The sequence below is a fragment of the Anomaloglossus baeobatrachus genome, chromosome 6, assembly GCF_048569485.1.
Source record: "Anomaloglossus baeobatrachus isolate aAnoBae1 chromosome 6, aAnoBae1.hap1, whole genome shotgun sequence".
Taxonomy (NCBI): Eukaryota; Metazoa; Chordata; class Amphibia; order Anura; family Aromobatidae; genus Anomaloglossus; species Anomaloglossus baeobatrachus.
In genome coordinates this window covers 420,734,045-420,759,354 of record NC_134358.1, presented here as the reverse complement: position 1 = coordinate 420,759,354, position 25,310 = coordinate 420,734,045, and the positions used below count along the sequence as shown (strand labels likewise).

At 42.7% G+C, this 25,310-nt stretch overlaps 1 protein-coding gene across 1 annotated transcript in view; it reads right to left on the bottom strand.

Moving 5' to 3' along the window:
- Window positions 1-25,310, bottom strand: part of CNTNAP2 (contactin associated protein 2) — a 2,823,191-nt gene that overhangs the window by 144,358 nt on the left and 2,653,523 nt on the right. The window contains exons 16-17 of the mRNA XM_075315157.1: window positions 18,823-18,993; window positions 14,656-14,874 (exon numbers count right to left, since the gene is read on the bottom strand). Coding sequence (XP_075171272.1) covers window positions 14,656-14,874; window positions 18,823-18,993 — 390 coding nt within the window. The remainder of the gene's footprint in view (window positions 1-14,655; window positions 14,875-18,822; window positions 18,994-25,310) is intronic.

Sequence of the window (25,310 nt, the reverse complement as noted above, 5' to 3'; positions counted from 1 at the left end):
TCACACACGGACATTTCACACGGACAACACACACACACATCAGTTAAGTTTCACACGCACACACAGACATTACACACGGATAGCATACGCAGTTGACACAGATGCCCCATGGACCTTAAAAATGGACACAAAAATGGGACACGGACCCGAAAAACAGCCCGTAACACACGTGCGTGTATTTTCACGGACGTGTGAAGGGGGCCTTAAGCAGTATAATTGGCCCCACATTGCCTTACCCTTCATATAGCATATTGCACCCCCATTGCCTTCCATATAGCATAATAGGACTCACATAGTCCTCCAAACAGGATAATGGGCCCCACAGAGTCTTCAATATAGTATAATGGACCCCACATAGCTCTCCATGTATTATAATGGGCTCCACATTACCCTCTATGTAATATAATGTACCCCACATTTCCTTCCACATAGTATAATGGGCCCACATTAACTTCCATTCAGCATAATGTGCCCTACATAGTCTTCCATATAGTATACTAGCCCCCACATTGACTTCTTTATGGTATGATGTCCCACATTATCTTTTATATAGTATAATATTCCTCACATTGCTTCAATATAGTATAATGGGTTCCACATTGCTTTCCATGTAGTATAATGCCCCCACATTGTCTTGCATAAGGTATAATGCCCCCACATTGCCTTCTATATAGTATAAGGGGTTCCAAATTGTCTTCTATATAGTATAATGGGCCTCACAATGCCTTTCATATGTTATAATGGATCCCACATAGTCCTTCATATAGTATAATGTGCTCCATATAGTATAATGTGCCCCACATTGTCCTCCATATACAGTAGTATAACATAGTCACATTGATTTCCTTGTTATATAATGGGGTCCTCATGGTACTCATTGATTTAAAAAATAAAAAATACTCACCTCCCCTCATTCCCCATCGCTCTGATCTCCTCACCGTGTATTCTGGAGCTCTTCACTGCTCTGCACAGGGAGTGTGATGAAGTGACATCATTGCGCCACCGCATTGAGCTATCGGAGCTCAGGCACAGCAGCAGAATGATGACAGCTCCCTCTTCCATCATTGCTTTCAACTGTATCGACATTCACAAAGCGAATACAGCTGAACACGCAATGTAGGGTGGGTGAGCCCGGTGCAAGCACATGGGCTGCCGCCATAGATGGTACACCATGCTTATCATGAATTAAAAAAATGAATTTTTTTATTCTCGTGTTGCCACCATAAGAGAATGGTTAACTTGCAACAGTCATTAAACCATTTTGTTTTTAAAAAGAGTGGAGTGTAGATGTTACTGTTACTAGCAAGGATAGGACATAGCAGAGTGAACTGAGTGCAAAATAACCTCTGTATTTTTGGTGCCAATTTTTGCCTGCATTCATTTGATACTTCATCTATTCCCTTTCCTGCTGAAAACAGTTTATTACTAGCTTAGAAATGTACATTTTCTTCACTTATGATCTCTCTCAACACAAGGGAGCCGTGATAATATTACTACAATATTTTAATAACATAATCTGAACCCTAGGAAGCATATGGCCAGTTTAAGATGCCTTACCACAATGTTCCTGTCATGAGACTGAGAAAGTCTTAAACAATGAGTCTGAAACTCTGCAGTGTAATATAATTGCTATAATTTTTTTTAGTTCATGTGCAAAAACTTAGACTTAAGCGGGCTTTACACGCTACGATTTCGCTACAGCGATCTCGTTGGGGTCACGGATTTTGTGACGCACATCCGGCCGCTGTAGCGATGTCGTAGCGTGTGACTCCTAGGAGCGATTTTGGATCGTTGCAAAAACGTCCAAAATCGCTCCTCGTTGACATGGGGGTCCGCTGCCAGTTATCGCTGCTGTCGCAGGGGCGAAGTTGTTCCTCCTTCCTGCGGCAGTGCACATTGCTACATGTGATGCCACAGGAACGAGGAACATCTCCTTACCTGCCTCCGGCCACAATGCGGAAGGAAGGAGATGGGTGGGATGTTACGTCCCGCTCATCTCCGCCCCTCCGCTTTCATTGGGCGGCTTCTTAGTGACGTCGCTTTGACGCCGAACGGACCGCCCCCTTAGAAAAGAGGCGGTACGCCGGTCACAGCGACGTCGCTATGCAGGTAAGTATGTGTGATGGGGGTGCCAGATTTTGTGCGCGACGGGCAGTGATATGCCCGTTTCGCACAAACGATGGGGGTGGGTCGCATGCTAGCGATATCAGGCCGGATATCGCAGCATGTGAAGCCACCCTTAGGCCGTAAAAACTCCCGAAACCTGCCCTCACACATTTCAAACACGAAGATCAATTAAACACTTGCACTAATATCTGGCCATTCCTTCCTCAGTGTAAAAATACCTTCTCTAGTGTGGATTCTTAAGTAAGAAAAAGAAGAAGGTATAGATAGAAGGAAGATATAGCAAAGAGCAAAGGATCTGTGCCATACTTGTAGGTTGGTTGGATTACTGGGTGACAAAGCACATACCGGTATTGGATTGATGTTCTTTGGTTAGTATTGTATTACAACTTAAAAAACTCAAAAAGGGAAATAACTCAAAGAACAGTATTCTCCAATACGCCTGGAGCAAAAATAAAAAAATTAAATATTAATGAATAAAATGAAGAATTAATAAAAAGTCTATACACCATTGTTAAAATGCCAGCTTTTATCATGAAACAAAAAAATGATACTAAAAAGAATCATATGAAAACTTTGTCCACTTTTAATGTCTCCCAAACCCAATCTGTACAATTCAATACAATTGTTTATTTTTATTTTTTTGGGTGGAAACATAAAAATAAAAAACTAAATTAATGAAGATACATAAATATACACATCCTTAAACTAATGCTTTGTTGAAGTACCCTTTGAATTCATGACAGAGCTCAGTCTTTTTGGGCAGGAGTGTTTCAGAATTTACATCTAGAATTGGTAATCATTTCCCACTCTTCCTTGCAGCAGTACCCCAAATCTGTTAGATTGTAAGGGCATCTACTGTGCACATCTGTCTTAAGGTAAACCCACAGATTTTCAATTGGATTCATGTCTTGGCTTTAGCGGGGTTATTTCAAAATTTGGATCTTCTTCTTGGGAAGACAATCTTGTGTTGATTTGGAAGTATGCTAAGGGTTGTTGTCATGCTGAAATGGGAAATTCCTCTTCATCTTCAGCTTTTTAGCTGAAGGTTTTATTGAAATATTGATTGTGAAAAAAAATTAAAAAGTGGCACTTTCAATCCATAAAAAAATCACAGTGTTTATTGGAAAATCCTTAAAACCATGCAGGATGAAGCAGGAACTGTGAACATAGCGGCACTTTTGCATATAATCACTCTTCAACGGGTCCCACCCCACCACCTTTGAAGTTGGACCCATTGACATGTGATTAAACGCAAAATTGCTGTTGTCTTTACACGCCCTGCTTCATCCTGCATGGTTTTAAGGATATCCCAATAAACACTGTGATTTTTTTATGGATGGAGATTGTCTCTTTTTAAATCTTTTTGACAATTGACTATAGTATGACTTCATAAAGTGAGTACCTTGATTCCTATTTGTCAGGAGTTTCATCTCTCATCTGAACCTAAGCGAAGAGTGTGAATAGTGCTGAAGCTGTTTTCTTGTTCACGTAATTTTATTGAAAAATTGACTGTTCGTTTTTGGAATTGTTTATTATTCCCTCCACCTTGACTAAAGCCTAAGTTCCAGAAAGATGCTCCAAAACAAAACACATATCCATGCATAACTATGAATATGGTGTTCTTTTGGTGATGCCCTGTGTTGGTTTTGCACCAAACATACCAGTTGGAATTATTTCAAAAGATTTTAGCCTTGGTCTCGTCAGACCATAACACAGTTTCCTACATGCTTTTGGCAGACAAGATATACTATATGATTTGACAAAACATAGAATTTAACGTTGTTCTTTGTAAGAAAAGGTTTCAGTCTCTCCACCGTACCCTACAGGTCAAATCTTTAAAGAATATGGGCCATTGTTATCATATGCAATGCACAACCAGTACTTGCTAGAAGTTCCTGCAGCTTCTTTTAAGGGGTTGTCCCATCTAAAGCTATAAGTCTGCAATCACTCTATGTGACTGTGACTTATAAATCCTTCCATCGCTTGCACTGCATGCTGTGAGGATTCGCTGGTTACAGAGCTGGAAACATCAGTCACATGGCCACGAGTATGCTATATGCATACTTGCATACACGCGGTCAGGATCCAACTAGAGGGGCGCAGCCTCTCTCAATGCACATGTACTGAGCAAAGCCACAACCTTGTAGTCAGAATGCGACCAAATGTATGCATATTTCATACCCATGGCCATGTGACCGCCATTCCCAGCTCTGAAACAAAGCAAATCGTGCAGTGCGTGTGATGAAAGGATTCATCAGTCTGAAGTCACATACAGGACAGTGATTGCAGACTTATGGATTTAGACCAGAAAACCCCTTTAACATTGCAGCAGGTCTTTTGGTAGCCTCCCATACCAATTTTCTTCTTGTCTTTTCATCAGACAGAGGCTTTCCCATTCTAGGTAATGTCACTGTTGTGCCAAATTTAGGCCAATTTTTGAAGACCAGCTTCACAATGTTCCATGGTATACTGTAGTTTTTGTTCTCTTTTCATAACTGATAACTTTCAACAATGGGATCCATTTGCTGTGTTGTAAGCTGTTTGCAGACCATGTCATTTACTGTAAAATGCAACTAAGAAAATATGAAAATATGTAGAAAATCCTACTAGAACAGCCAAACTTTACATGGGCTTAATCAGAATCACTTTAAATGATGGTACCTGTGTACTGATTATTGTTTAATTTGAATTTAAATGTGATAATTAATTCTGAACACAACCACATCCCAGATTATAAGAGGGTTTGCACACTTATGCAACCACAAAATATCAGTTTTGTTATGTTTATTCTATCGTCAAAATTATTTCAGTTTGTTTTTAAATGGATTTGTACAGATTATGGGTGACATAATGAACAAGTGGTTGAACAAGTTCTAAAATGATTCTTCTTCGTATGATGTTTTTACACGACAAAAACCTGGCATTGTGTAGTCTTTTATATCTACTCTACATTTATTCTTTTTTTTTCTTGTGCAAATTCATATCAGTTTGGGAGTGATTAAAGAGGTGGTTCACTACTCAGCATAAGTAGTCAGATCCCTGTAAAACTCAAAGAGAAGGCTTTTCTCAAATACTTTGTGGAGTACATTCTGCCTCTGAGCAGAGCTATTGCGATGGGCTCATCCTCATCACGTGACCCCCAGGCTCTGTAACCTCTGAGATCCGGGGATGTCATGTCAACTTCCAGTTGATCCAACATCACCGAGGCGGGCCCCAGACTCCATGAGTGGATTAGCTGTGGACAGAGTTTCATTACTCGTCACAGCCCAGCATTGCTCCTGCTTGCGGCACTCTGCAGCAAAGGAGTGAGCACGTGAGGTGCTGGACTGTGACAAGCGGTGAAACTCCGCCCACTACCGAGTCGCTCAGGGAGAGAGGGTTCGCCTTGGTGATGTTGGGTCAACTGGAAGTTGACATGGCATCACCGGATCCCAGGGGTCACGGAGCCCGGGGTTCACTTGATGGGGATAAGCAGACCGTAATAGCGCTGCTCAGAGGCAGAATGTACTACACAAGGTATTTAAGAAAAGCCTTGCCTATGCGTTTTACAGCAATATGGCCACTAATGCTGAATAGTGAACCACCCCTTTAAGCTTTGAAAAGCTAGAAGTTTTAATTTGAAAAATTAAATAGTTTTGTAATTTTTCTTAGTCCTTTTTATTGTTTCTTCACATACATGGAAAAATGATGTTTCTCTAGGGTAACTTGGAGGTGACAATCCAGTTTGAGCCTTTTCAGCCAAATCATCAACATTAATTTGGAGACTACACTGTTTAGCAATTCTTGCTCCCAGGCATCATTGCCATACAGACCCCTAATTAGTTGGAACTATGGAAGGGGAACCAGTATCCATTGAGTGTTAGTCTCTTTTCATCTTTATACCATTTACTTTTCAAAGTACTAGTACATAAAATAACACGTTTGTCTCTTTTTATAAACAGAACTTTATATATTATCTAGACTCTAGACTGAATATTAAAATCTGATGTACCAAGCTAAGGTAATCCGCTAAAACGTCTGACAAATTCATCACCATATTAATAAGCAGACATGAAGAAAATAACGAAAATATATAATGTCCCAAAAGTAAAACAGAGAGCGCTCTTGGTTTCAGTAACTACAGTTTATGTTTTATTTGGTAATTTAAAATGACAATGGGATTTCTTTAGAGACTGATATTAAAAACTACATTTGCATTATCTAGTCAAAATGCATTTTAGAAAAAGCGGTGAAGCTTTGTCTGAAAGCATCGGAGCATTATAGAACCGAGTGACTTAATGTGTTTCTAAAAGGTTTTGTGTTCATCTCAGTGTATCTTTGGGTAAAGCGTTGAAGTTCCAAACTTCAAGATTCATTTTGTGATTATCGCTGCATTATTCTACACTGTACACTTTATCTATTTGTAGAGTTGAATAGTGTAGCTGAGAAGTAGCATCAAATGTAACACAACATATTACAATTCATTGGATATGCATATTCCATTGTGTGGCTGTAGAAAAGAAAAACACATTTAGATTAAAAATCACCCTGATTGCCATGTACACAATCATTTGGCTTCTATTGTTAGACAGGGCATAAACTTGAGTGTTACCTTATAGAACAATGGCACATTTGCCGAGTTATACAGGGGAAACAGCTGACGATTCTATACAATGGAACAATATACCATATGACTACAAAGTTCTGGCTAAAGTAAGCAAAACTTAATTTAATTGTACAACTTTTCTGGAAAGTCTAAAAATGTTTAAACTCTTCACGACCTTGGACGTACTGGTGCATCCTAGCTCATCTCTTTTCCTTTGTTGTGGGCCTGCATCTTTCTCTGCACTGGTCGGCTGATCGGATCAACCAACATGTGCCTCTTAAGCGGGCTTTACACGCTATGAGATCGCTACAGCGATCTCGTTGGGGTCACGGATTTTGTGACGCACATCTGGCCGCTGTAGCGATCTCGTTGTGTGTGACTCCTAGGAGCGATTTTGGATCGTTGCAAAAACGTCCAAAATCGCTCCTCACTGACATGGGGGTCCATTCTCAAATATCGCTGCTGTCGCTTCGGCGAAGTTGTTCCTCGTCCCTGCGGCAGCACACATCGCTACGTGTGACGCCGCAGGAACGAGAAACCTCTCCTTACCTGCCACACGCCAGCAATGAGGAAGGAAGAAGTTGGGCGGGATGTTCGTCCCACTTATCTCCGCCCCTCCGCTTTGATTGGCCGGCTGCTTAGTGACGTCGCGGTGACGTCGCTGTGATGCCAAACGTCTCTCCCCCTTGAGGGAGGGATTGTTCGGCAGTCACAGCGACGCCGCAGACCAGGTAAGTGCGTGTGACGCTGCCGTAGCGATAATGCTATCACGCTCGCCATCGCTAGCATCAGCTAGCGATGTCGCAGCGTGTAAAGCCCGCTTAAAGCGGGCTTTACACACAACAACATCACTAACGAGATGTCATTGGGGTCACGGAATTCGTGATGCACATCTGGTCTTGTTAGCAACGTTGTTGCGTGTGAAACGCACAAACAACCGTTAACTATCAAAATTACTCACCTAATCGTTGATCGTTGACCAGTCGTTCTAATCCCAATTATCGTTGCTGTTGCAGGACGCAGGTTGTTCGTCGTTCCTGCGTCAGCACACATCGCTATGTGTGACACCACAGGAACGAGGAACCTCACCGTACCTGCGGCCGCCCGCAATGAGAAAGGAAGGAGGTGGTCGGGATGTTCCACCCGCTCATCTCCGCCCCTCCGCTTCTATTGGGCGGCCGCTTAGTGACGCCGCTGTGACGCCGAACGAACTGCCCCCTTAGAAAGGAGGCGGTTCGCTGGCCACAGCGACGTTGCTAGGCAGGTAAGTACGTGTGACGGGTGTAAGCGATGATGTGCGCCACGGGCAGCGATTTGCCCGTGACGCACAACCGACAGGGGTGGGCGCTTTCACCAGCAACATCGCTAGCGATATTGCTTTGTGTAAAGCCCGCTTAATAGTCGAGGGTGGATCTGATCGGCCCACAGGTGTTAACCAGAGCGCGCCATTCCCCACTACCATCAGCACTCCCCTGGCATCATCGCGGGACGCCGATGGGTTGTAAGGAGAGCTGAGGTGTCATAACCCTCTTCCTTTAATGCCAGCTGCAATCTTACATTAATAAGAAGTCAGTATTTCTACGGTACAGAGCGGTGCTTATGAACTGCCCTGTATAGCACAAGCGATCGAACGATGACAGCTTCAAATCCCCTGTGGGGACTGGTAAATACAATAAAAAGTTAAAAAAACTTTTTAAAAATATGAAAAAATAAAAAAAACACAAGATCCAAACACCCTCTTTCGCCCCATTGAAAAGCAAAATAAAAAACAAACAAACACATATTTGCTATCACTGCATTCAGAAATCACTGATCTATCATAATATAAATTAATCAGCTAAAAAAAGATTAAAAACACCAGAATTCTGTTCTTTTGGCTGCCACAACATTGCAATAAAATACAATAAGAGGCGATTAAAACATTATATCTGCCCACAAATTGTTCTGGCAGCATACGGTCTTTGCTCATGATTGATAAATCAATACTATTATGTTGGCTTAACTGCATTGCTCTTATTGTATTTATGCTAAACACTTTGTATAGACCATTTTATTCTACATGGGTTTTGGTCGGGATGTGTAATGGTCACTCTATTGCAGGACTGTTATGTCATTTCCATCCATTGGCCGTTTTAATTTTTTTAATTGTTTACTCCACAGTTTTGTGCATATACTTTTGATATTAAAATTTGACTTATTTTAGGTGGTCATCCATTGTTTGCATACTTCTTTCCTTTTCTTCTTTATTCAGTATTTTGGTATGCTTTGGGATGATCCCATTTATTTAGTGGTGCCCTCCAACTATATTGTTTACATCTACCCCAAAATGGTATGAGTAAAAACGTCAGCTCAGGGCACAAAAAATAGGCCATCACTTAGCCCTAGGTCCTGAAAAATAAAAACATTACGGTTCTTTATAAATGGCGCCAAAAGTGATATATATATATTTTCTTTTTTTTTACAAACTTCTGAATTTTTTTCACCACCACAAATAAAAAGGAAAACTGTACATTTTGGTATCTACGTACTCATACTGACCTGCAGAATCATACTGACAGGTCATTTTTACCATATAGTGAACATTGTAAATATAAAACAACTAAAAACAATTGTGGTATTGCACTTTTTTTGCAATGTTACCACACTTGGAATATTTTCCCTGTTTTCCAATACACTATATGGTAAAATGAATTTTGTCATTCAAAAGTACAACTTTTCCAGCAAAAATAATCTCTCAAAAGTTATGGGGAGGGGAGGAAAAATAAAAGCGCAAAAATGGAAAATCGCAAGGTGGTGAAGGGATTAATACAGGTTATTGAAATAAATAACATTTAATGAAATCTCTAAATTTCATAAACATTAACAAAAGCCCCAATCATTACTGACTTATGAGAAATTAACAAGAGTGTAACAGTTCCAAACTGTAGTAAAGCATTCCTTAACATTAAAGTTAAAGCTTTAGCGCTGCCTAAAGGTCCAGTCACACTAAGCAACTTACCAGCGATCCCAACAACGATAGGGATCGCTGGTAAGTTGCTAGGAGGTTGCTGGTGAGATGTCACACTGCGACGCTCCAGCGATCCCACCAGCAACCTGACCTGGCAGGGATCGCTGGAGCGTCGCTACACGAGTTGCTGGTGAGCTCACCAGCAACCAGTGACCAGCCCCCAGCGCCGCGTGGAAGATGCTGCGCTTGGTAACTAAGGTAAATATCGGGTAACCAACCCGATATTTACCTTGGTTACCAGCGCACGGAGCTACATGTGCAGAGAGCAGGGAGCAGCGCACACTGAGCACTGGCTCCCTGCTCTCCTAGTTACAGCGCACATCGGGTTAATTACCCGATGTGTCCTGCAGCTACATGTGCACAGAGCAGGAGCCGGCACTGACAGTGAGAGCGGCGGAGGCTGGTAACAAAGGTAAATATCGGGTAACCAAGGACAGGGCTTCTTGGTTACCCGATGTTTACTGTGGTTACCAGCCTCCGCAGAAGCCGGCTCCTGTTGCCTGCACATTTAGTTGTTGCTGTCTCGCTGTCACACACAGCGATCTGTGCTTCACAGCGGGACAGCAACAACTAAAAAATGGCCCAGGACATTCAGCAACAACCAACGACCTCACAGCAGGGGCCAGGTTGTTGCTGGATGTCACACACAGCAACATCGCTAGCAACGTCACAAAAGTTGTTTGTTAGCAGCGATGTTGCTAGCGATGTTGCTTAGTGTGACGGGGCCTTAAGTGTGACGCCCTGGCCTATCAGGTCGTCACAGGGTATTGTGCAATCTGCCCTTCTGCACAGTATCCACATTCTCCTTGGTTACGGGTCCCTGACCTTTGGTGTTGCTAAGAACCAGTCAATCAAAAATACTAGGAACACTCTGCACCACACCCACCAGACACACCATTGGGTAGCCTGAAGGTAATAGTGCTGCCCAATTGGTGGGTTTGTTTGGGAGGGTCAGGAGTGTCAGGAGCAGTCAGTTGAGCAGTGACTCTCAAGAGGAGAGGTCATGAGTGGGTTCAGTAGTGACTCTCGTGAGGAGAGGTCACAAGTCGGTTGGAGGAGGTTAGGAGCTGGGCTCCTTGAGAATACTAGGTGACAGACGTTGGTCTGGGCCTGGTAGGAGCTGGAACCCTGGTCACAGGGGATCGTGACAAGGGGCACGGAACTGCCGAGGAGGGCAGCCGGCGGCCTTGTGCCATCTCCAGGCAGCGGCCAGGGCATGACAGGGTATGTGGACCCTAGGCTGGGAAGTAGCTTCAAGCGTCCTGGTAATTCACCCGAGGAAGACGGAACCTTCAAGATTCGTTCTCCACCCGCTCCAAAATCGGGGTACTAGCGCAACGAGGGGGATAGGACTTTCTCAATACACAGTCCAGAAAATCCCAAGCGTGAACCCTGAGAGCAAGCTCACTCCGTTAGCCATACGGGTGAGCGGTATCCGACTAGTTCTACACTACAGCGCCCAAACAGTAGAAAGGTGCCAAGGAAAAGGTCACAGGCTAACAAGCAACACCAACAGGCATGGGATCCAGGCGTGCTGCCTCCCTGAGCAGCGGTGCTCAGAACTTTGGTTTACAAGTTGTCGGTGTCAGCGTTATTGGACTAAGTGAGTACGCAGTACCCCTTACCTCCCCAACAGTATCCCTTCGCCACCATCACCGAGCCCCTGAGCATTCCCCACTTCCCACGGAGGGGTTAAACACCTGGCTGCCATCCCATCGCCACCGGGTGCTCCCAACGGCAGCGGTGGTACTCCACCTTACCACACACTGTGGATGGCATCACGAACTGTACACATACAACTCCCCTGTAAATACTCCCTTTTTGTTTTGAGTGACCGCACGACCCCCGGGTCCGGAGACCCCTCGAGCCACCGCAAATCCAGATCCGAGCAGCAGTCCCGGCTGCTGACACGGGGATGGTACATAAGCGTGTACTTCAAATTGATATTTATGACAAATCCATATCGCCCAAGTGTTTAGATAATTCCCATAGACCTGCATTACAAGCAGAGTAACTGCATGGCCAGCGCTCCCCTTTTTTTCTTAGATTTGTTTTGCATGATTGGAGTCATCATGGGGGCATGTTCTGGTAAATGTGGCTTCCACTACACACATAAATGTTTTTCTCTTCTAACTTTGCTCCTCAATGCTGATCTCAATCCTGGGGGGTAGCTTCACTGGATTTCTGGGAAACTGAATCCCCTGCTGTGGCTTCCCCGCTCCTCTGAAAGCCTCCAATTCTTCTGTGGCCTCTGTACTCCTCTGAATCCTCCTATTCTTCTGTGGCCTCTCTGCTCCTCTAAAAGCCTCCTATTTTTCTGTGGCCTCTGTGCTCCTCTGACAGCATTCTATTCTTCTGTGACCTCTTTGCTCCTCTGAAAGCCTCCTATTCTTCTGTGGCCTCTGTGCTCCTCTGAAAGCCTCCTAGTCTTCTGTGGCCTCTGTGCTTCTCTGAAAGCCTCCTATTCTTCTGTGCACTCTGTGCTCCTCTAAAACCTCCTATTCTTCTGTAACCTTGTTAAAGGGACTTTGTTAGTCGTGGCAGAGCCTTCTGTTTGGCTACAGCGCAGCCCAGTGTTCTTTCTCTGCACCCCAACCGCCACATTAATGCAATACATTAATAAGCATACTTTTTCTTCATGCATCACAACCGCTGACACTGTCACAGGTTCTTTCAACTAAGCTTCTTTATTTGTCAACTTCAAATACGGGTTACCATTGGCGAAGGATAATTCATACATTTTGCTGGTCATCTGCTTCCCTGGTACTCGAGCTCCCATTGGGGTCCCTAAGCTCCTCATCTTCTCCTTCAGCTTCATTATTTACGACAGAAACAATAGTCTTTTTGGCCCGTCAGGACCTACTCTCTTCTCAAGAGCCCAATGACCTTCTGCTGACTGAGGGGGCTTGTTAGGTATCTGCCAGGAAAGGCCACCACCCGGGCCACACTGCGTGTCCGGCACCCGGATTCAACCCAGAATGTCACGCCAAATTATAGTTATTGGGGTTCTCCTACACCACGTCTCTCATAGACGCTGTCTGCTTCTCTCCCGCAGGAACTCTACTCAACCTAACTGACGTCTTAACTGTTATTTTTCAAATTAAGCCCCTCCCCTTCACTTACTTCCTCTAGCCTGGGAGCACCAGGGAAGCAGCTTACACATTGTGGCCACCTAGTAGCCGTTTAAACACATTACATCATAACATGAACTTTAAACATTGCTTTTCATACACAGTGGATTTGCAGGTAGGGGGTGGCCGAGCCTTAAGGCCCCGTCACACTAAGCAACATCGCTAGCAACATCGCTGGTAACGAACAACTTTTGTGACGTTGCTAGCGATGTTGCTGTGTGTGACATCCAGCAACAACCTGGCCCCTGCTGTGAGGTCGTTGGTTGTTGCTGAATGTCCTGGGCCATTTTTTAGTTGTTGATGTCCTGCTGTGAAGCACAGATCGCTGTGTGTGACAGCGAGACAGCAACAACTAAATGTGCAGGCAGCAGGAGCCGGCTTCTGCAGAGGCTGGTAACTAATGTAAACATCGGGTAACCAAGAAGCCCTGTCCTTGGTTACCCGATATTTACCTTTGATACCAGCCTCCTCCACTCTCACTGTCAGTGCCGGCTCCTGCTCTGTGCACATGTAGCTGCAGCACACATCAGGTAATTAACCCGATGTGTGCTGTAACTAGGAGAGCAAGGAGCCAGCACTAAGCAGTGTGCGCTGCTCCCTGCTCTGTGCACATTTAGCTGCAGGACACATCAGGCAATTAACCCGATGTGTGCTGTAACTAGGAGAGCAAGGAGCCAGCGCTCAGTGTGCGCTGCTCCCTGCTCTGTGCACATTTAGCTGCAGCACACATCGGGTTAATTAACCTGATGTGTGCTGTAACTAGGAGACTGGGGGCTGGTCACTGGTTGCTGGTGAGCTCACCAGCAACTCGTGTAGCCACGCTCCAGCGATCCCTGCCAGGTCAGGTTGCTGGTGGGATCGCTGGAGCGTCGCAGTGTGACAGCTCACCAGCAACCTCCTAGCAACTTACCAGCGATCCCTATCGTTGTTGGGATCGCTGGTAAGTTGCTTAGTGTGACTGGACCTTTACACCCCCTTACAACCTCTCTGCTCCTCTGAAAACCTCCTGTTCTTCTGCAAGTCAGTATGTGCACTAATCCAGCTCTAGGAAACCCCCTGGTTTCCACAGAAGTTGATGCTTCATTTAGTGGTCAGTCAGATGGCCTTCATTAAGAGGTCATTCAGATGCCTGATAAAAAAGGGACCTCAGCCTCATCACCATTGCAAACAGACTAAAGGGGTATTCACAATATATGAAATTATCACTTACCTTCAGAATAGATAATTATGCCCCCAGTCAATTCAATCTCTATGGAACTTCTGGAGAGAGTAGTGCTGAGCTATCTCTATCAGTACCATGATATTTAAATAGAAGCAAGAAAGTAATAAAGTCCTCTTTTCAAATGAGGGGCTCAAATCCTCCTTTTTGGTAATTGGTGATGGTCCCAGAGCTCAGACCTCTAGTGATTAAATAGTTATGGCCTACCATAACCAAAATAACCCATTAAGGCACCTGTTTTGCCAAGCCTGTTGTTGCTGATTTTTAAACTCATTGTCCAACAGAAAAATATTTTTTTTCTGAGGCATAGATTGAGTAAATATAATAAATTAAGGAATACTTGCATTCCAGCACCCACATGGATCTAGTACTGGATTCTCCAGAGGTCTGTGCTGGCTTCAGAAGCTGTCACTGTTCTGTTCATGAAGTCACAGCACCATCATAGCCTGTAGTTGGCTTTCTAGAAGAGCGTATCATCAAAGAAACATCCTATTACTTGCTCTTCCAGTCACCTGACCACTGCGACTAACAAAATGAACAACATAAATGTATATATCATCAGGTATCCACTGAATTTTGTTCTTACCAACATAGAACTGACTGGTGAGTTCAAGTCTTGTGTGGCCATGAGTAGGAGCCTTTCGTATTTGAGGTGGACGCTGATCAACCTGCAGTCTGGCTTCCTTAATATTCCTTTCTGCTCTCACTCGATGCCACTGGTCATCATTTAGTGGAGTGGCAGTGCCAACAATCAGCTCTACTGGACCATTGCCAACGTCAAATGAAAATGACACTTCAGTATTTGCTGAATGAAGAAATACAACAACAGTCTTAGGTTATTTATTGAGCATTGGTAATAGATATACAGTTTTAGTCATAAAATACCAAAATTATATCATGACTGCAAAAAACTGTTTAGGAACTAATTCACCACATGCAAACAGATTATGGACAATACTATAACTGAATTTTTCTACTATGAATTCTGCATGCAGGTTTCCAGGAAGACCAATACCATTGCTGCTTTGGCCCTGAGCAAGATGCATAACCTGGAAGACATCCATTGAGTGGGAACAAACACATGACAGGTTAGGGGTTAAGTGTCATGAGTGTGTCACAGCCTGATCTGATCTCAGGGGGATCTGGGACCAGAAGGTCACAGGGAATAATTGATTGCATTGATCGCATATCCTCTTTAATGCCCGCTTGTCGTTTTTTACTGAGTTGGAGCTTTTTTAATTCCATGCGGCGCTGACAGGGTTAAGGTTCTTTTCTATCCTGCTTCAATCTAATAGGTAGTTGTAATCTCAGCTGCACCCACTCCTTTCTGCTATAATCATCCACTGCTCACTCTTCTCTATGCCAGCTATAGTTCATATCTATGCTATCCACTTTGTAGGAGCTTGTCTCTGGAGGAGCTGAGTTGTCGCTTCTCTTGCAGCTGAGAAGTTCCTGCTGGAGAAGCTGTGGAGTGTTTTATTGTCTTCCCCCACCTGTTTGTCTTACCTTTCTCATGTTGTCTTATTTCAGTGGCGAGACTAGCATCTCGATAGCCTTCACTAGACAGAGTGATTTCAGTACCAGCAAGGGTCTAGCCATGTGATGGCACACTGGGTGAAGGACCCATTTATCGACATTAGGGAGGTGACCCCTCTCCCCTCTCCCTAGCACCAGGGCCTTCTGTTGTATTGTTTCCTTCGTTTGTGTTGCGTTGATCCCCAGGAATCCCCTCGATCCTGCCTTGACATTAAGTCTCAGTTTGCTTATGCCAATAAGTTATTCTATGCTAAGTTAAAGTACTTTAGTTTTTGGGGATGGTTGCTGGAAGGGAGCTGGTATTCATGAAGAACCTACTCTTTGTATACGATTCATATGTGGGCTGTATAAAGGTGGTATGTCATCATGATCTTCAGAGTCATCTCTCCAAATGTTTCCATTGCAGATATATTTTACAATTGTTTTCTGCTTAGATAGTTGGATCCAAGAGCTTCAAGCTACATATTTGATAAGCTCCATGTAATATAAAAAGCATTGCCTAAAAGGGGTTCATGGAGGGCTCTATCGCCCCGGAGGGTAAAATTCCAATCCACAATGGATTCAATTCAGTAATTTTCTGAGATGTATAATTTATTCATATGTTTATTTTCCCTTGCAGGAATCTAGAATAGCTCTATGTATTGAGGTCTTTACGCAAATAATAAAATAATTTCATGGATTTTTCTATAAATCAGCCAAGCAGTAATGCTTAAATACAAATGTATTATTGTGCAGTGCAATTTCTCTGCTTCTCTATAGTTATGTATTTTTTTTTCATTTTTACTGCCTAAAATATGATAAGAGGGAAGGAATTCTCAGCAGTCACATCTAGAATTTCATTGGTTTGTAACTAATAAAGACTTGTCACAGGTCCCTTCCATGCCTCTCCATTTTATACTCTTATCTCTAAAAGCCATGCAGGATACTAACGGAGGGAACAGTGAGTTCAGTTCACACATCACTGTCATGAAGATTCCGAGTAATACAGATTCAATCACCTCATCATCTGACACTCAGCAGAATTGCAGTTTCTGTGTATACGTGTGGGTTTTAGTTTATTTAGACCATGTAGAAATGACACATTGTGGTGAATTTAGAAGAAATAAAGGATATTATTATTTATAGTTAAATTGCTATTACCTTTTTCATTCGAAAACGATAATTTATTACATTTATAAATCGTAGTCATTTTTTTCTGTAAGAAATTACAACTGACCTAGCATTATGATGACTAAATCCTTTAGCTAAAAATGGAGAGTGGCTATCGGACTTGAAGATTGGGCTATTTTTAACTTACATTGACATATGAAAGTATACAAGAAATAAAAAAAACTTTGATCCAGCACAAATACTTCTTTTTTTCTGTTAGCAATACATTAAAATTTCAAAGAAGCAGCAAACAGAAACATACCACTCCAACTTGATCGGAAAAATCATGGAGAAAGCTCCTGGGTTATGTGCTGAAGCTCACAATGACCTAGGATCTTCCTCCCCCTTTTTATATAAAGCTGGAGTAGTTTACTGGTTCTCTGATTTTTTTTAATGTGTCGTTATCAATAAAGATGGTGTCATTAAAGAAGAATTTGTACTTGAGAAGTGTTATTTTTTTCATGCTCCTATGGAAGCTTAAGGATCATTGACACATGATGGGTGACCTATAATGTTACTGTTATTTTTCAAGACGTTGTATATATACATGCTCATAGATTCAGTATTTGTGGACAAAAGAAGTACATACAAAGTACCACTTAAACTTATATACAGGAACAGGGTATAAACATGAGATTAAAAGTTAAAGAGGTTGTCCACTACTTTTACATTGAAGGCCTATCTTTAGGCCATGATCAGCCGGGGTCCGACATCCAGCACCCCAGTTGATAAGCCATTTTCAGTGCTGGTGGGGGTAGCAGGCGGCCAGAAAGACTCAGTTCCGGAACTGCCCCATCAACTGATAGCAGCTGTAGCCAGCTACTCCAGATCCGCCTCCCGGTCAAATCAATAGGAGGTGGATGTGCAATACCCGACCATGGCCACTATCAGAAGACAGTGCCTTCTCCAGAACTTAGTATTACCAGCCGCTTGCTGCTTGGTACAGCTGATCGGCAGGGGTGCCGGGTGTCGGATCAGACATTGATGACCTATCCTAAGGAAAAGTTGGAGCAAGAAAGAGGTCATTATCTAAATTTCTTCAGATAAAATGACATACGACTAGTGAATACATATGATCTTGGAAGGTGATGAATGAATGAAGAACGTGGTTAAATGTGACAGATACGATAAAAAAAGACATGTGATTTGAAGTTAAACCAAGAAACTTGGGAATCTGTTCTCCCTAATTAATTATTTATAGGCTATACAAAGGTTAAAGGAGTTGTCCGGGCAAAAAGAAAAGTTCCACATCAACTTAAGTGCTGTAGAAAATAACAAAGTGAGTGATCACCTACTGGCACCCAAATGGATCCTACGCAGGCCATTCCATGGTCTGCATTGATACAGAAAAGGGAGATATCACTGTTTCATCAGCAGCTCAGATGATCTGAGCAGCGCCACAACAGTTGCTTTTCTGACAAGAAGCTGTGACATCATCTTATTGCTGCAGTCAATCATTGACCACTATGGTCTTGCTGCTGGTGGAACGGTGACATCTCCTCCGTATGTGTCAGTGCAGACCATGGAGTAGCCATGGCGTTGATACCTACCGGTTTGTTCTACCAGGGGCTGGCTCAGAACCATCACGGACCACTTTTGCCAGCAATTCTGGTTCTTCTTGTCAATATGTCAGCTCTTTCTCTTCTGGGCTGCTCTGTTGACTAGCCTTTCCTGCTAACGTCATATTAATTGACAGCCAGTTCCCCGCAGTTAGACAGAGGGGAGCCAGCTGTCAATCATCATGACATCAGCAGTCACGTCCCACCAGCAGAGTGGAAGAGAAAGCTGCTACTCCATCAATCTAATGACAGTTGAAGATGGAGAATCACCAGCCGGAGTGGTCTATGACTACTCTGTGCCAGCTGAGAACAATGCTGGGCATAACAAGTGGGTAGTTAGTAACTATTTGTTCTTAGGCCCAAAGTAAAAAAAAAAAACTAGTCCCAGTCAATAATAGATCTGCTGCTATTTTATGCTGCATTTGATAAAAATTACAAATTTAGTTTGCTTTAGATAAACAGAAATGTCAAATAATAGCTCAGCATATATCTCATATAATCCAACTTACATTTCAACTCGATCTTTATAAAGTCAGTATTTCCTCTATTTTCAACAAAAACTCCATCAGGGGCAGAAGTTTTAAAGTAGAAAGAGATGTCAGCGCTGGTCTCTCCTTGAAATGTAGAGAAGTGGAGAAAGGAGTTGGGTGCAATAAAGGAGACAGCATTCCAATAATTTTCTGAAAATTGAAGAACAGACAAAAAATGTCACATTATAGCCATGAGACGTTTGACAGCAACACATCCATATACAGTGCCTACAAGTAGTATTCAACCCCCTGCAGATTTAGCAGGTTTTATAAGATGCAAATAAGTTAGAGCCTGCAAACTTCAAACAAGAGCAGGATTTATTAACAGATGCATAAATCTTACAAACCAACAAGTTATGTTGCTCAGTTAAATTTTAATAAATTTTCAACATAAAAGTGTGGGTCAATTATTATTCAACCCCTAGATTTAATATTTTGTGGAATAACCCTTGTTTGCAATTACAGCTAATAATAGTCTTTTATAAGACCTGATCAGGCCGGCACAGGTCTCTGGAGTTATCTTGGCCCACTCCTCCATGCAGATCTTCTCCAAGTTATCTAGGTTCTTTGGGTGTCTCATGTGGACTTTAATCTTGAGCTCCTTCCACAAGTTTTCAATTGGGTTGAGGTCAGGAGACTGACTAGGCCACTGCAACACCTTGATTTTTTCCCTCTTGAACCAGGCCTTGGTTTTCTTGGCTGTGTGCTTTGGGTCATTGTCTTGTTGGAAGATGAAATGACGACCCATCTTAAGATCCTTGATGGAGGAGTGGAGGTTCTTGGCCAAAATCTCCAGGTAGGCCGTGCTATCCATCTTCCTATGGATGCGGACCAGATGGCCAGGCCCCTTGGCTGAGAAACAGCCCCACAGCATGATGCTACCACCACCATGCTTGACTGTAGGGATGGTATTCTTGGGGTCGTATGCAGTGCCATCCAGTCTCCAAACGTCACGTGTGTGGTTGGCACCAAAGATCTAGATCTTGGTCTCATCAGACCAGAGAACCTTGAACCAGTCTGTCTCAGAGTCCTCCAAGTGATCATGAGCAAACTGTAGACGAGCCTTGACATGACGATTTGAAAGTAAAGGTACCTTACGGGCTCGTCTGGAACGGAGACCATTGCGGTGGAGTACGTTACTTATGGCATTGATTGAAACCAATGTCCCCACTGCCATGAGATCTTCCCGGAGCTTCTTCCTTGTTGTCCTTGGGTTAGCCTTGACTCTTCGGACAAGCCTGGCCTCAGCACGGGTGGAAACTTTCAAAGGCTGTCCAGGCCGTGGAAGGCTAACAGTAGTTCCATAAGCCTTCCACTTCCGGATGATGCTCCCAACAGTGGAGACAGGTAGGCCCAACTCCTTGGAAAGGGTTTTGTACCCCTTGCCAGCCTTGTGACCCTCCACGATCTTGTCTCTGATGGCCTTGGAATGCTCTTTTGTCTTTCCCATGTTGACCAAGTATGAGTGCTGTTCACAAGTTTGGGGAGGGTCTTAATTTGTCAGAAAAGGCTGGAAAAATAGATAATTAATCCAAACATGTGAAGCTCATTGTTCTTTGTGCCTGAAATACTTCTTAATACTTTAGGGGAACCAAACAGAATTCTGGTGGTTTGAGGGGTTGAATAATAAATGACCCTCTGAATAAACTTTTCACAATTTAAAAAAAAAAAAAAAGAAAAAGAAATAACATTCTTTTTTGCTGCAGTGCATTTCACACTTCCAGGCTGATCTACAGTCCAAATGTCACAATGCCAAGTTAATTCCGAATGTGTAAACCTGCTAAATCTGCAGGGGGTTGAATACTACTTGTAGGCACTGTACATTCAATTTATTAACTTACTAATAATATATTTTTATTAAAAGTTATGACGAGCTAGTTCTTCTTGTAAACTGGTCTGCCATATAGCTGTTGATTAGGGAAGACTTTATATAGAATACATTTTATAATTTATCAGTTATTGTATAACAGTTCAGCATATTAGTTCACAATTATTTGTAGGTAGGCTTAGTTCATAACACTAGTTAACTATATGCTCAATCATTTTATATATACAGTCATGATCGAAAGTGTTGGCACCCTTGAAATTGTTACAGTAAATGAAGTATTTCTCCAATAAAATTATTACAATTACACATGTTTTGTTATACGCATGTTTATTTCCTTTGTGTGTACTGGAAAACACAAAAAAAAACCAGAGAAGACAAAGTAAATTGTACATAATTTCATACAAAACCCCAAAAATGGGCTGGACAAAATTGTTGCCATCTTTCTAAAATTCTTGGTAAACTACTTTGCTTCAAGCATGTGATGATCGTTCAAACCCATAAGTGGCAAGTAACAGGTGTGAGCATCTTAAAATCACACCTGAAACTCCTGGAGAAGTTCACTCAATCTGTGCATTCTGTGTTTGTTTGTAAAACGCCAATCATGGAGAACATAAAGAGGAGAAGAGACTGTCTGAGGCTCTGAGAACCAAAATTGTTGAAAAATATCAATAATCTCAATTTTACAAGTCCAACTCCAGACATGTGTTGATGTTTTTTTGTCAATGCGGTGCAATATAAGGAAGATGTTTACAACCGATGGCACTGTAGCTAATATCCCTGGACGTGGATGACAGAGAAAAATTGATGAAAGGTTGCAATGCAGGATAATCTAGATGGTGCAGAAGCAACTCTAATCATGATTTAAAGAAATTCAAGCTGTTCTGCAGGCTTTGAGTGCATCAATGTCAGTACAAACTATCTGTCAACATTTGAATTAAATTACACACTATGGCAGGAGGACCCCACTGCTGATACAAAGACAAAACAAATGTAGACTAAAATTTGCCAAAATCTTTGTGAGTAAACTAAAATCCTTCTGGAACATAGTCTTGAGTGTAGAAGAGTCTAAAGGCCCCATCACATGCAGCGATATCGCTAGCGATATTGCTAGCGAACGTACCCGCCCCCATCATGTGTGCGTCACGGGCAAATCGCTGCCCGTGGCGCACAATATCGTTAGGAGCCATCACACGGACTTACCTGCCTAGCGACGTCGCTGTTGCCGGCGAACCGCCTCCTTTCTAAGGGGGCGGTTCGTGCGGCGTCACAGCGGCGTCACTAAGCGGTCGCCCAATAGAAGCGGAGGGGCGGAGATGAGCGGCCGTAACATCCCACCCACCTCCTTCCTCATTGCTGGCGGCCGCAGGTAAGCTGTAGTTCATTGTTCCCAAGGTGTTACACATAGCGATGTGTGTTGCCTCGGGAACGACAAACAACCTGCGTCCTCAACAATCAACGATTTTTGGAAAATGAATGACGTGTTAACGATGGACGATTTGGTGAGTATTTTCCATCGTTAACGGCCGCTCGTTGGTGTCACATGCAACGACGTCGCTGACGATGCCAGATGTGCGTCACGGAATCCGTGACCCCGGCTATATATCATTAGATACGTCGTTGCGTGTGACGGGGCCTTAAGACAGAGCTTTTTTTGGTAAAGCACGACATTGTACTGTTTACTGAAGATGGAATGATGAAGAAAAGAACTCAGTACGTACAGTCAAATATGGTGAAGGTTCAAAGATGTTTTGGGGTCATTTTGCTGCCTCTGGCACAGGGGGCCTTGGCTGTGTGCAAGACATCATGAAATCTGAAGAGCACCAAACGATTTTGGGTTGCAATGTAGTGTCCAGTGTCAGAAAGCTGGGTTTGTTTCCTAGGTCATGGGTCTTCCAGCAGGACAATGACCCCAAACAAACTTCAAGAACCACACAGAAATGAATGGAAACAAAGCACTGGAGAGTTCTGAAGTGGAAGCAATGAGTCCAGAACTAAATCTCATTGAATCCCTGTAGAGAGATCTTAAAATTGCTGTTGGGAGAAAGCGCCTTCAAATATGAGAGACCTACAGCAGTTTGCAAAAGAAGAGTGGTCCAAAACTGCAGTTGAGTGGTGTAAGAAGCTTGTTAATGATTATAGGAAGCGATTGATTGCAGTTACTTATTCCAAAAGGTGTGTAACTAAAAATTTATTTGAGTGTGCCAAGAGTTTTGTTTGGCCCATTTTTGAAGTTTTGAATCAAATTATGTCCAATTCGCCTTTTTTCCATATTTTTTTGGGTTGTCACAATACACACAAAGGAAATAAACATGTGTATATCAAAATATGTGTAATTGCAATAATTTTCTGGGAGAAATACTTCATTTCCTGGAACAATGTCAAGGGTGCCAACACTTTCGAGCATGACTGTGTATATATAAATATATATATATTTATTTATTTATATTTAGATACTGTATATACACACAGTTGAAACCAGAAGTTTACATACAGAATCTAAAAAGACACACATGCATGTTTTTCTCACTATCGGACATGAAATAAGAATAAACCTTTCCCGTTTTAAGTCAATAAGATACCAAGATTATTTATATTTGCCAAATGCCAGAATAATGAGAGAGAGCGAGCAAGAGAATGTTTTAAGACATTTTTATTACTTTCTGCAAAGTCAAAAGTTTACATACACCAAAGGGGTCTTTACACGCTACGATATCATTAATGTTTTATCGTCTGGGTCACGCCGTTAGTGATGCACATCCGGCGTCATTAACGATATCGCAGCGTGTGACCCTCTTGTGCGACCTAAAATGATCAAAAAAGCGGCCAAAATCGTTTACCGTGGAGAGGTCGTCCTAAAAACAAAAATCGTTTAACACTCATTAGCGATGTTGTTCCTCGTTCCTGCGGCAGCACACATCGCTATGTGTGACACCGCAGGAGCGAGAAACATCTCCTTACCTGCCTCCACCGGCTATGCGGAAGGAAGGAGGTGCCCCTCCACTTCTATTGGACGCCCCTCCACTTCTATTGGACGCCTGCCATGTGATGTCGCTGTGATGCCGCACGACAAGCCCCCTTATGGATCGCCGGCCAGAGCGACGTCACAGGGCAGGTAAGTCCGTGTGACGGATGCGCTCGATTTTGTGCGCGACGGGCAGCGATATGCCCATGTCGCACAAACGATGGGGGCGGGTACGCACACTAGCAATATCGGCAATGATATCGTAGTGTGTAAAGCCCTCTTAAGAGTACGATGCCTATAAACAATAAGGGACAACTCATATGATGATGTTGTGTATTTTGAAGCTTCTGATAGGTTTATTGACAACATTTGAGTTAGAGACACACTTGTGGATGTAGTTTAATGCACACCTGAAACACATTGCTTCTTTTTGTAGCATCGTGGGAAAGTCAAAAGAAATCAGCCAAGATCTCAGGAAGAGAATTGTGGACTTGCACAAGTCTGGTTCAGCCTGGGGTGCAATTTCCAGATAAGTGAAGGTGCCTCGTTCATCTATACAAAAAATTATACGCAAGTACAAACAAGATGGGAATGTCCCACCATCATACCACTCAGGAAAGAGATCGGTTCTGTGCACCAGAGATGAATGTGGGAATATCAACCCAAGAACAAAGGCAAAAGACTTTGTGATGAGGCTGGCGGAAAGTGGTAAGATTGTGTCATTATTCACAGTAAAATGAGTACTGTATAAACATGGGCTGAAAGGTCACTCTGCCAGGAAAAAGCCATTAATCCAAACAAATATAAAAAGCCACTTTAATGCTTGTAACTGCACACAGGAACAAATACTTTAATTTTTGGAGACTTGTCCTGTGGTCTGACAAAATTAGAATTAAACTATTTGGCCATAATGACCATCGTTACATTTGGAGGAACAAGGGAGAAGCTATGAAGCCTAAGAACATCATCCCAACTGTGAAACATGGGGTTAGCAGCATCATGTTGTGGGGTTATTTTGCTGCAGGAAGATCTGGTGCACTTAGCAAAATAGATGGCATCATGAGGAAAGAAAATTACGTGGCAATACTGAAGCAGCATCTCAAGACATCAGCCAGGAATTTAAAGCTTGGATGGAAATGGGTCTTCCAAATGGACAATGAACCAAAGCATACTGCCAAGCTGGTTACAAAGTGGCTTAAGGATAATAAAGTCAATGTTTTGGAGTGGCCATAACAAAACCCTAATCTCAATCCTATTGAAAATTTATGGACAAAGCTGAAAAGGCAGGTGCGACCAAAGCGACCTACAAATATGGCTCAGCTACACCAGTTCTGTCAGGAGGAATGGACCCAAATTCCTACCAACTATTGTGAGAATCTTGAGGAAGAATATCCAAAATGTTTGACCCAAATCATACAGTTTAAGGGTAATGGTACAAATACTAATGAAATGTATGTAAACTTTGAGTTTGCAGAAAGTAGGAAAAATGCCTTAAAACTTTCTCTCTCTCATTACTCTGGTATTTGAAGAATATAAATATTTTTAGTAATCCTAATTGACCTAAAACAGACAATATTTCTTCTGATGACATGTAAGATAGTGAGAAAAACATGCAGATGTGTGTTTTTAGATAGTGTATGTAAGCTTCTGGTTTCAGCTGTATATATAGAGATATAT